This window comes from Nestor notabilis, unplaced genomic scaffold (assembly GCF_000696875.1).
Source record: "Nestor notabilis isolate BGI_N333 unplaced genomic scaffold, ASM69687v1 scaffold179, whole genome shotgun sequence".
NCBI lineage: Eukaryota > Metazoa > Chordata > Aves > Psittaciformes > Psittacidae > Nestor > Nestor notabilis.
This window is the reverse complement of record NW_009943091.1, coordinates 24,583-36,968: the sequence shown is the minus strand read 5'-3', so window position 1 is coordinate 36,968 and position 12,386 is coordinate 24,583. Positions and strand designations below refer to the sequence as shown.

At 38.4% G+C, this 12,386-nt stretch overlaps 1 protein-coding gene across 1 annotated transcript in view; it reads right to left on the bottom strand.

Annotated features, from left to right (window-relative positions):
• The window catches only part of MYOM2 (myomesin 2), a 75,635-nt gene that overhangs the window by 54,255 nt on the left and 8,994 nt on the right, over positions 1-12,386 (bottom strand). Inside the window, exons 4-9 of the mRNA XM_010021720.1 lie at positions 11,214-11,352; positions 10,869-11,026; positions 9,915-10,007; positions 1,925-2,013; positions 1,793-1,843; positions 1,353-1,517 (exon numbers count right to left, since the gene is read on the bottom strand). Coding sequence (XP_010020022.1) covers positions 1,353-1,517; positions 1,793-1,843; positions 1,925-2,013; positions 9,915-10,007; positions 10,869-11,026; positions 11,214-11,352 — 695 coding nt within the window. The remainder of the gene's footprint in view (positions 1-1,352; positions 1,518-1,792; positions 1,844-1,924; positions 2,014-9,914; positions 10,008-10,868; positions 11,027-11,213; positions 11,353-12,386) is intronic.

Here is a 12,386-nt window from a genome sequence, read left to right as displayed (position 1 = left end):
AACTGGGCACAGTAGGAGACAAAGTAAAGGTACTGGTGACTCACCTCAGAGAGAGGTGAGTGATTATTTATAGTGATGACAAATCCCTGTACTCTTTAGTGGCAACAAAATCTGGGTTCATGGATGAGCCTTAGATTTTATGTTATTCACCAAACAATAAAAAAGCCATTCTGATCAGCTCATATTTTTTGTTTTAGTAACACCTAATAGTTCCATCACAATGAAGCATCCGCAGTGATAGACTAATAGGAATGAAACATTAAGTAGCAGTCGATCCCTGAAGGATCAGATGTGAATCTATGTAAAACTACTACGTACATGGAATAAAAAGCATAACTAGCAACAATAAAAGCATCCTTTTTCTGATTTTACTAACCTTGAATTCTTTCGACTTTTGACTGTCTTATTAATCTTAGAGACACTTCTTAGTTCATGCATTACATTATCTTAGCTATGGAAATTTCTGCCACCTTGCCTAGGACCAGTCCAAACACCAGTCTTGGGAGTCCACCATTCTCAAATGTGGTCCCTTTGGGAAAAAGTCTCACCATTTACAGATAACCAAGGCTTTCCTTAAATCCTCAAGCAGAATATTTACTTTAGAATCCTACACAGAGATTGTGGTTAAAAGTGGTGAGCTAAATATCTGTTATGAGCCTGCTATCCATTAAGTTTAAGTAGTTAATTTTATTTTTCAAGACCTTTTCTGGAGCAGTGAACAAACACTACTCATGCAGGGTTTGAATACCACCCATCATAGTATTTGAAATGCTTCAGTTTTCGGTACTTCCTGTTAAGACTGCTTCATAGCATAATTTTTCACTGACAAAAAACTCAAGGAAAACCTACCAACATGGCACTTAAGCAGAAGAGCAAAGGCATGTGTTTCAGGCCTAGTTTCTGTAAGTATTTCTTAACTATGCATTGAATTGATTTTAATATAAAATTCACAATAAATACTGGAATAAGATGCAAGTGGAGGCCTGTGCACACACCTCAGTGCTTCAAACTTTACTGCTCTGTGAATGCCCTTCAGCTCAGTTATCACAGCATTCATTTTTAGATCATGGTCAAATCTAGGAAGTGAGTTCAGATCTCCACCTAGTCAGTAAATGTTCTATTGTGTTTTTAGATAATATGAGATTGCCCCTGTTGCTGTAAATGTGTGCTTAAGAAAAGGTTGACCAAGTGACTTAACTGAAAGAATGTGGGTCTATAAATTCTAAACCAGAGATATTTGTTTGCTCTATTCCAAAAATAATTCTGACAATCTCATGTTCTAAGCCTGATCTGTGCCCTCAGTGCTTCCTCCAGCATTTTCCAGGTAGCTTCTACCCAATGTACTAACTTACCATCTCTATACCACTCAGCACGAGGTTGTAGTCTTTTCAGGTCTGGGGTGATCAACATAGAACACTTCAGGGTCAGTGTTTCACCTTCAGTTGCAAAGGTGACTCCAAACTTCTCCAGAAACTGGACATCAATGTGGGTGAAACAAATATCGTACGACAGGGGCACTATTAATGACAGAATGAAAACATTCTTGAGTGTAATTGTACTTGGCACAAACAGATTACTATCCGATCTGAACATGAGATGGACCTCTCTATTCTACTGAATGCTGATCTAAAATACAACTGGGAAAGCAAAAGCATACAGACAGCTCCTATTGTAACTGAATGCTTAAAAAGCAAAGCTGGAAAAAGAAAGTTGTATCCAATTTTTTCATCTGTAAAACATAACTCTGATAAGAGTACATAAACTATCTAAGCAAAACCAAAACAATGCTTACAGTGGAAGGGCATTATCCCAGCTGGGTGAGGCTCTTCACCTTCTCTGAACCCTATAAGATAAACATACAATAAACATTTAATGACAAGAGCATTATATTTATGTCTTGGTTTAATCATTATGTAGGACTTACTTCGCACAACCACAGCACAATTAGTTGATGCCTGCCCATGGACATTTGTTGCAACCGCTGAATAGGTAGCAGAATCATCAAAATCAGCTCTGAAAAGGGAAAGGAAGAAAACAGATTACTCTCTACACAAACATAAATTCTCTTAATGATTGATATTACAAACCAAGTTATGTCAACCCCGAGGAAAGCATATAAAGCTCTTCGCTGGTGTCACACAGTGCAAGACATTGATGAAAGACAATCAGAAAGTGGTGCTGGTTTTTACTGCAGTTTTATCACATCTTAGCAGCAGGCTGCATTAACTTGAGTGAACTGGAAATGACCTTTAGAGTATGATCAAAAGGAGATAGCCAGAGGATGCCAGTCTGGCTATTCCTTTTCTGTATGTAACGTTCTTCCTTAAGCCATCTTGTCCTTCTGCCACCTACATCAAGAAGGAGACATGGAAGAAAAGTATATGTGATGTTTGCAGACATTCCTCCTTCCGTAGCTATTCCCAGCAGACAGATACTGGCATTTTTTGCCTCTCATATCTTTTAGGAAGTCCAGAGGAAATGATACAAAACCAGGGAGACTGACCAAAATTGTTTATGGCCATAAATGTTTTGGCTTGATATATATTTTTAGTAGGAAAAAGGTATTTATTATGCAAGAACAATTAAAAAAAAAATAAAGAATACAATAGTTACTTTATGTGAAATAGGACCCATTGATGGATTGTCTTACTTACTATATCCTTCCTTGAAGAGGAAGCTACATTACCAGAAATATGGCCAGATGTTAAGATACAGGTACAAACTTTGATGTCCCAGTTCTTTTCTTATTAAAAATAGTGTCAGTCAGGAGAAGAACTACTGACATAAAGTTGAAATAAAGGAAATAAAACTAAATTATGTGCAAATACATATTTTTTGTACAATTACTCAAATTTATACATGAAATAATCTATTTGATATGTTTTTAATAAATATAAGGTGTCTACTGACTAGAAAAAGTTTAAAATATTTTGGACCAGTTTTTGGTAAAATGTAGATTAGAGTGGAATGAAATTTCCTCAGTTTTGATGAAAGAACTTAATCTGAATGAAGTAACAATTTTGAAAAAGTGTAATATTTCATTTTTACACTTCAGAATGAATCTTTAAAAAAGATCAGAATTTACTTCTGCTTTCTTCTCATAAACATACTAACTACTTTAACAGGAAAGAAAATATTTTGGTTTTGAGTCAACAAAACTTTTTATTTGGTCCAATTCAATATTTTTTCTTGAACTTTTCCATTGTTGTTTTTTTATTTCTTGTAATTTCTATTAGTTTGAGTTACTAGCTAATCAGAGTGCTTTCTGAAACACACACGCTTAAATCCTGCTTGTGTGTAGTTCATTTAGTAATGAATTTAATGGATGTGACTCAGAAATTCACAGTGATGAGATACAATGATGTTCTGCATGCACGCATTTAGTTTCGTCTCAGAAGAATAAACCTGTGTTTTCTTGGCAACTGCCATATAAAAAGGGATTAAATTCTGGTTCACTTGTCTTCTAAGAAGTCATATATCCCAAGTGTGGGAGAAGAAATTATATGTAGAAATGTTTGAGGCAAATTGCATTACAGGATGCCAATTTTGGAATATGTAGCACCTGTGACAGGCACATCAGATGCCTATTTTTCAGCTTCTGCATATACTCTGGACAGTGTCAAATCACAAAAATGATAGTATCTGTACTGTAATGTCAAGCACAACTTGATGAACGCTCTATTAAACTGAGATCTCTCCCTCCAAACATAACAGGACTAACAGCTCCTCCTGGAGGTAACTCTTCAGTCACACATTTCACAAAATAAAGCAGTAAAATATAAAGTTTATCATACAACTAATTATCAAAGACACAGGGGTAAGTCCTAAGATTAGGCCATTTAACCAAAAAACCTGCAGCTGGGTATGAAGCCCTTGAGTGCCCTGCTACAGACTGGACAGCAAAGTCTGGGAAAAAAAATATTAAGCTTGAAACTATTTAACTTTTTCGGTTTGGTTTGGTTTGGTATGGTTTGGTTTGGTTTCAGGAAGCATTTTAAAAAATGCCAATACGTGTTCGCAGATCTATATAAAGCTTAACTGATTCTGGATTTGTTCGAAATCTGGCAGACTTGTTTACATATCCTTGCACTAACTTCATAAAAGAAGACCTTTTTTACTACCTCAGTTTCACATTATTTAACATTCTGGTGATAAAATGCCAAAAGCAAGGTAAAACTGCAGTATAGGCTTTTTTCCTAAGCCTTTTTATAATTTTGTAATGTCTCTATACTGAAATATACATAGTTCATACATTTATCACAGCTGAGTACAGTGTCTTGTTATAATGAAATAAGCTAACAACAAATGAGGCATCCTGGAAATTTCTTACAAGAAGGGGCACCGCAGAATTAACTCTACTGGAACTGTAAGCTGTTATCACTCTGCATTTCATCCCTACTTTAAGGAGATAATTATAAAGTAAATAATACACAGTATATAGTATACTTAATAACATATGTATTAGTAAATTAAACAGCATTACATCATTTGTCCCCAGAAACTGGATCTTGATCACCCTAGTGCTGATGTGTTAGAACATGCCCTGGTGTGCACCAGCTTACCAAAAGGATGGCAGATACCTGATTAACTTTTCAAATGGATATATCTGTTCTCATCTCAATCCCCTCCCCATAGTTTTGGTCACATACGGAACAGTAAAACACATGTCTTGATGAGATCTTCCTATTTGTTATGGTCTCCAAGGTAAGGAAAACAGAATAGGATCCTAAAAGTCCCTAGAAAAGACAGGAGATTCACAAAGGGGTTTTTCTTTTTAGCCCAAGAAGTTCGATGTCTGAAAGCAACTATTTGACATAAGTTAGTGATGGATGATAATTAATTTTCTCAGGGAGAACAAAAGAAAGAAGTTACTGACCAAATGACTGACCACACTTTTACAACATCCTTTGGTTTTATGAAGAGAAACAAGGTACTTACAGCTATTATGAACAATTCCCCAGGCCAAGCACTTTCTGCTTTTTAAGTTCTCTACCTATTTTCTGGAGGTCACTGCTTTGAAAGTATTTTATAGCTCCTTGCTATGATCTCTAACCTGACACTCAAGTTGAGAAATCAAAGCATCTTAGACAGCCTAGTACTCAGTGGAATGCTTTTAAATATGATACTAGAAGTGTATGGGGTTAGTGGGTAAGAGCTACACAGCACATTTGTTTAATACCCACTCTGAAGAAAGTTGGACAGGATGGCAAATCACATAAGGTCCTGACTCTCCTTTCATGCTAGATAATGCTCAGACTGAGGGTTATTCTGGCAACTATCTACTTCCCTATGTGCTAAACCCCCTAAATTTCCTAAATTGCACTGTAAAGCTCATTGAGTCAAGGCCCGTTAGAAATTATATTTTAAGTACCCAGGAGGTAAGGTGTGGTCTCTCCAACAGTTATTCTTGCATCATGATGGAGAATGTGTTTTCCAACCTTTACAAAGGTCAGATAAAATATGCATAGAATACATTTAGATAGCATGAAGTGTGAGTGCAGAGCTGTATCTATCCCAAGGTGCTAATATTTTTTGTGAAAATTAAATTGCCCTGAATCCACATGAGGTTCTGAAGTGCTAATATTTGTGCAAGGAATATTCCCCAGGCAGATACATCTGTTTAAAATGCATATATTCATTCATCTGCCTAGTGTAGATTTAAACACAGGAATTAAGAGTGAAGTAACGTTTTTGCCTAAATTGGAACACAATTCAGTGCGTGTCAAGAACAGGAAGCAGTGCATAGTAAATTACAGAGTTAAAATTCCCTCCCTTGAATCCAAATGACAAAATTTTCAGTGTTACGGCTATATGACATCAAAATGTGGAAATACTCTACAAGATTACCATCTCCAGCACTGATTCCCCAGTCAGATGGAATCGAACTCATTCTTTTTGTCTGATTGGGTTTTGTTTTTACTGAAGAAGGGATCTCTGTTATGAGGTGGCCACTTACCTACTGTTGCAGCTTATAGTGGACAGTGACTGATACATCAGAAGATCACGGACTATTTCATGTGGGTGCTGTTGCTTGCATTCCAGCAAGGGAAGAAGAGCAGGAGTACAAGCCTGCTGCCTATACACTCACCGGTACTGCATGCTTGCAAAGCCCTGGGAGCTGCAGTTTATCACCCAATTAACCCTATTCAGCTCTAAGGCTCTGCCTTCTACTCTGGAGGACTGCCTTTGCTGCAGTGCCTTTACTTTGCTCTACTTGTACCTACAGCAGGAGAAAAAGCAAGTCTCACTGCCTCCTTCCAAATTAAATCATCTCAAGTCTTTTGTGCCTAATCAAACTAAAACAGCACAGCACTGACTGCACAGTGTAATTTGTTAAGTCAGAATAGTTAGAAGAGAAGGTTCATTCAATTTTTAACCTTCTTTTTCTTTACAATGGTGGTGGTGCTGAGTGGAGCGCTTGATCAGCGGGCCAGCTCTGCCTCCTGGCAGCAGGTACTACACTGCACTCTGCTGGCTTGATCACACATTTCTGCTGATTCAACCACAAACCTTTCCTGATGCAATTACAAGCATTCTTAAGCGATGGCTTAATGAAACAGGAAAGGGACAGGGCCCTGTTGAAAGACAGAACACCTTCAAACTTTGAGCCTTGTATAGGTAAGATCGTGCAGTCACATCACTCTAACAGAGCTCTGGGGGTCAGGACTGCCCTCCGGCAGGAGCATACTGCTGTCCCCTCTATGCCCTAGCAGACGTATCAGGAAGTGCAATGTAGCCATTCACAGTTGCATAAATCTAAAAGTGATTCGTTTCAGGAGTCATCACAGTAAACAAACAAAAAAAAAAAAAACCCAAAACTTGTTGCTAAACAAGTAGCTGCAACTAAGAAATACAAAATGTTATGATTTTTAATTACTAAGATATACTCTCAGGCAGAATATATTTGCAGTTATGCTATAAAGCAACAGGACATCCTCATCTCAACACCTCTGATATAGAAATCTTGTCTTATATTCCTCTCCATAGTTAAATTAGGTGGGATAAAGAAATATATTTTAAATAAACCCTCATATTCTCAGATAAGTATCAATCACTTCAACTACCAGTAGCTTTCCCTCAGAGGATTCCTCACAGTCTTCTCTGAATCGTGTATCACAAGTGAGAGGAGAAATGGCATGAACCACTACCCTAATGCAGGCTGGCAATATCTCTTCTCCTATAACTATGAGATGTGTGAAAAAAACAAGGAAACTCAAAACCCCTTTTCTTTACTGCTCAAGGGAGACCTTAAGCTCAAGCTTCCATTTGATGAAATGTAAAAGGAGGAAGAAAGAGGTGTTATATGATAATGATAGTGCTGAATGCATGCAGAAAATGTCATAAATTGCATACAGAGCATCATGAAAACATGAGAAAAATGACAATGATCTGGTTACTGAATAGGCTGATGGGCCCTGGAAGACAGCAAACAGAGGGTATGAAACTGTGTCCAGTTACTACTTTAAGTTGATGAGGTGACATTCTGGTTTTGGTGCCTCAAGAATTTTTCCACTGGTATCAAGGAATACTCATAGGAATAAATATCACACTTGCATCAGAAGGAAAAGTTCACTCCCAGAGCCTCACTGAAGGGCCAGAAAGGTAGCCAAGAAATTCCAAGGCCGTTTTGAGTGACTGCAGATCAGATGACATGCTGCTCAGCACTTTGGTATGAACAGCTGAGAAGAGCACAGAAGTGAAGAGGCAGAAAATCCCAAGAGTTCTACTTTACAGACAAAAATATTCCAAATATATGCACAGAAAGATATGCATGGAAAATCCAGAGCAAATTGATACATGCTTGTATAAAAACATTAATAATGTATATATTTTAACCACCGTCTATACATCCATTGTTTTCAATACAAGACTTACCTAGTAATATAGTAATATGCTATCAAAACATTATTCCATTTTCTGCATGTTGATTTTCTGTCTTTTGAGGTAGAAAATACAGCTGATTGTCAAGTTTTGAAATAAAATAGATTAGTTGTAAATAAACAAATTTATGGTTAGAAATTTAAATTTAATTAACTGTAACTGTATTTACTGTGGTAAATAAATCATAACAGTCCCCCAAGTATTCTTTTAAGAGAAGAAAGGAAACCTGGGAGAGAGCAGCTAGGCATCTTTAGGTGGCAAAAAGGCCACACTGACACACAGAAGGAAGAGAAATGGAACAACAGTCTCTGAAGATAGTGGCTTGGTTGAACGTGAGGGAGCCTGCATGAATACGTCTGGGACTAGTAAACAAAGGGTAATGATGGGTGGGTGTGGGAACCTGAGTAGGTGCCAATAAATGACTCTGTGGTGTGGCTGATTAAATATGCCTGGGTCTGAACACTTCCAAAGCTGATTGTGGAAGGTGACTAAACGACTATATAACCAGCACAGGAAAGAGAAAAAAAGCACCAGGGGGATGTAAGCCATTAGTACCCTTCAGCCTGATGGTTACAGATGCTCAGAAAGCAGCATCAACACTGATTCTCATGTCTTCAAAAAGCCATTTACTCGCAAAATGTCACAAAAGAAACCTACATACTACATATCCAGCATCTGGACCCACCAAGCAGTTGGTCATGGACACTAACCCAGAAAAATAAACAGTCACAGACACTGATTGGCTGTGAGTCACAGTCACCACACTTTGATCTCCTGACTGTCACACACAAATCCAGACAAACGAGAGAATTTTCCATTTTCCCTGCTGCAAGGGAGAGGATTGCAAGAGGATCACCTGGTTTTATCTTTTAACCTCCCGTTCTTATCTCCAGAAGTAATGTTGGTGCGAAGAATCAGCTGTGTCAAGACATCTCATGGATGCAGCAGTCAGCAAGTTATCCATATCCTGGGGTAGAAGACTATGCGAGTGTTTTAGAAGTATTCATAAGTACTGCTACTCCTTGAGAAATGTCCCTTAAGAAGCAGCAACTTAGTGATCTTGCTGCCAGTTTCTGTACAAGGGTATGCTTCTCCCATCCGGGACTATGAAAAGGTGGACAGTTGGGCTGGTCTTTGCTACAGGATGAAAAAGGCAAGTAGTCTTTCCCAAAAGCACTGTACTAATGTCACAAGTCTGTGCTCAGGGCTGCTTCCACTGGTGACAGATGGAGACAGGATAGAACATGAAATGTTTGGCTAGCAAAGTGTTAGCCACAAATATTCCAGCTGTTCCAGCACAGCTGATGCCCATGTTCTGGATAAATTAAAAGTGAGGGTTTGTGTCTCTGCTCTGCACATTAGATTTCTTTCTAAATACCACAGCCACATTCTCATGTTTCTTTGGGTTTTCATATTTTTACAAAAGCTTTGACCAGGTCACATGTAACATTGTTTAGGACAGCATGGGATTAGTTTTGGGAAGCTGTTCTTCCTCAGCATTTTCTATACCACCACTTTGAAAAATTCATTAAATTAGAAACTTAAAAAAAACCCAAACTTAGAGTGCCTTACTTTTGGAGAACAAAAAAATGGAGACCAAAATATAAACAGAACCTAACATATAATACTGATAACTAGGTATCCTTGTCTGATCAGCTAAATTTTTGCTTACCTTAAAGAGCTTCTTCATGGCAAGAACATAAAATACAGACATTTTTCCACTTTGAATGCTGAGAAGATATAATTCTAATAAAAAAAGAACTACCATTTTTTCAGATACTTACCTCTTCTTTTCTATCTTCTTGTAGATTGCTGGAGTTAAATAATTGAAATATCTAATTTTTCATTTCATTTGCATGATGTAATATCCAGCTAATTAGTTAGCCTTCTCTAGCCTAAATGTGAATACCACAGAAAAGTATGCTGAATTCAACTACTCTCTTGCAGCCTTTGTGTGAATTTTTTAATTGTATTTGATACAAAATACTTTGCTTAGAGTATACAAAACTGTTGTATACCCTAGAATAATCTACCTGTTTATATGCAACACATGTACTCCATATTTGCTTTCAATTCTGTACTTTCTTGGATCACTTGCAGGGGTAATCAATTCTTCATTTTTGTACCTGACATTTAAGAAAAAAAAGAACTAATTAATATCAGTTAATATTCACTGCATTAACTTAGTAGAATTTTACATCCAGATATCATTTACTATCATCTGAGGTCTCTCTGTAAATCTTCTCTACTTGCATAGAGTATTCTCCAGCATGCATAGCTACACAGTGGGCCATGAAGGCAAAGGGTGACCATCACTCTTGTAAGAAAGTGGAAAGAGAAGATGTGCATCCAAACCAGAAAAGCAGGTAGTGAAGCAGAGAGAGGACAGAATGTGACTTGAACTTTCCAGTCCACTAGCCCTGACACAACATGTGAAGCAAACTTTGTCTTGGATCACAGTAAAGCATTTCAGCACAAACAAAGGAAGCAGCAACAGGTCTGTGCCTCAGGTTAGATTTTCTCAGTCTAGCCTGGGCCCTCACATAGACAGGACAACACTTGTCTGGAGAGGGCAGCTTCAGGGATGTTGCATTCATGTCCACCTCAACAGAGGCTGACACAAAGTGAACACAGTTATAGCCCATGACAATAATGTGCAAGTTTACACAGGCTTAGCAAGTAGTGTGTCTATTTTGCCATTTGCTACTTCATCATGAGGGAATTCAATGGCCAGAAAGACTGGAATGCCTTCCACAGTCTGCCTTCTGAAATACTTGAGTTTGCTTCTCACATTGCACAGGGCCATGCAGCAAGTTGTCCTCCCACTCCTTCCACTGCAGTATCAACTGCTACAATCCAGCACATCTATGAGGATTATAAAGGAGGTTTAACATAGCCATTATGCATGTGACACTTATCAGTTATGCCATAACTTACAAATGAAAAAAGCTTAACAACATTTTTAGAGGGCTGGGAAAGTCTCTTACCATTGTACAACAGGGGTGGGAAATCCTTGTACGGTGAAGCAAAGGCTCACAGACATCTTTTCCCAGACAGTGTGAGACCTCAGGCGTACTAGAATTTCAGGAGCTCGACTTATACTTTCCTCAAGAGCATGTCTTTCTAGAGCCATGTTTTCTTCTACCTAGTAATCACAGGGGGGGGGGGGGGAGGAGGGAGGGAAGCATCTAGCACAAGACTCAAACAGGTAGAAAATCTAATCCACAAATTTGAAAGATGCTAAATCACTATTGGCATTTGAAACACAGGCTTCAATTTCAATATAACTTATAATTCTGCTTGGATAGAAACAAAAAGGTTTGGCACCATACCATCCTTTGTACTTCAAGTCTATCCAGATGTTCTCTAGCACGGTGTCTGGCTGTGTGAATCTCTTTTTCCAAAACAGACAACTCATTGGCAAACCGTATTCTTTTCTCTTCACTTGCATGAGTCTTTTGTTCATGGGTCCTGTAGGACAAGAAAAAGTAACAGGGAAGATTAATCAATAATGAAGAGTCAGGGACTCTTCATTAGGGATTGTAGTGGTAAGACAAGGGGTAATGGCTTCAAACTTAAACAGGGGAAGTTTAGGTTAGCTATAAGGAAGAAGTTCTTTACAGTGAGGGTGGTGAGGCACTGGAATGGGTTGCCCAAGGAAGTTGTGAATGCTCCATCCCTGGCGGTGTTCAAGGCCAGATTGGACAGAGCCTTGGGCGACATGGTTTAGTGTGTGGTGTCCCTGCCCATGGCAGTGGGGTTAGAACTAGATGATATTAAGGTCCTTTCCTACCCAAACCATTCTATGATTCTATCATTCTATGAATATGAAACTTTAAGATTGTTGCTCATACACTAGGCATTAGGCATCTGAGAACTCTGAAATTGTATCAGCAAGATGTAGAATTTAGTTTAGGAAATATTCTTAGAGTCTATTTGCCTATCTAATGAGCATGTGAAATGAATATGAATTTTCCTTCTTTTTTTTGCCCCTGTATGTATGGTGCCATAGATAGCTTCAGGTCTTGAAAGCTGGCATGGTCACACTGATGCTGTACCCCGCAGACCTAGTCCCCTGATAATCGAGATCAAGAACCTGCCTGGCTTCCTTCTGGCCCCTAATTTTCCTTCCCATTGTCATAAAAAGGCAGAGGAGTGAAGGCATGTTCTGTGCCTGTTTGCATTCTGATAAGAGTTGGGCTTTGCTTATGGTGTGCCTCTGGCCCTAGCAGCTGGGAAGCTCTGCTAGCTCCATGGGCTATATCAGCTGAGCTCACCTGAAAAATACAGAGCAAGGAGTTCACAAGGGTTTGATGAAATCCATGCAAAAAGGTTGTCCGTGGACAAGGGTGATTGGGAAGTATTCTAGAAACTACCAGGAAAAGACAGCATTTTGAGAGAATTGTGGGTTGTTCTCTGAAAACCTCACTCCCTAGATTTCTCAGAACTCCTAAAAAAACCCACACTCAACTTGTAAATGTTTTTAGGAGGAGCTAGCTCAAGCT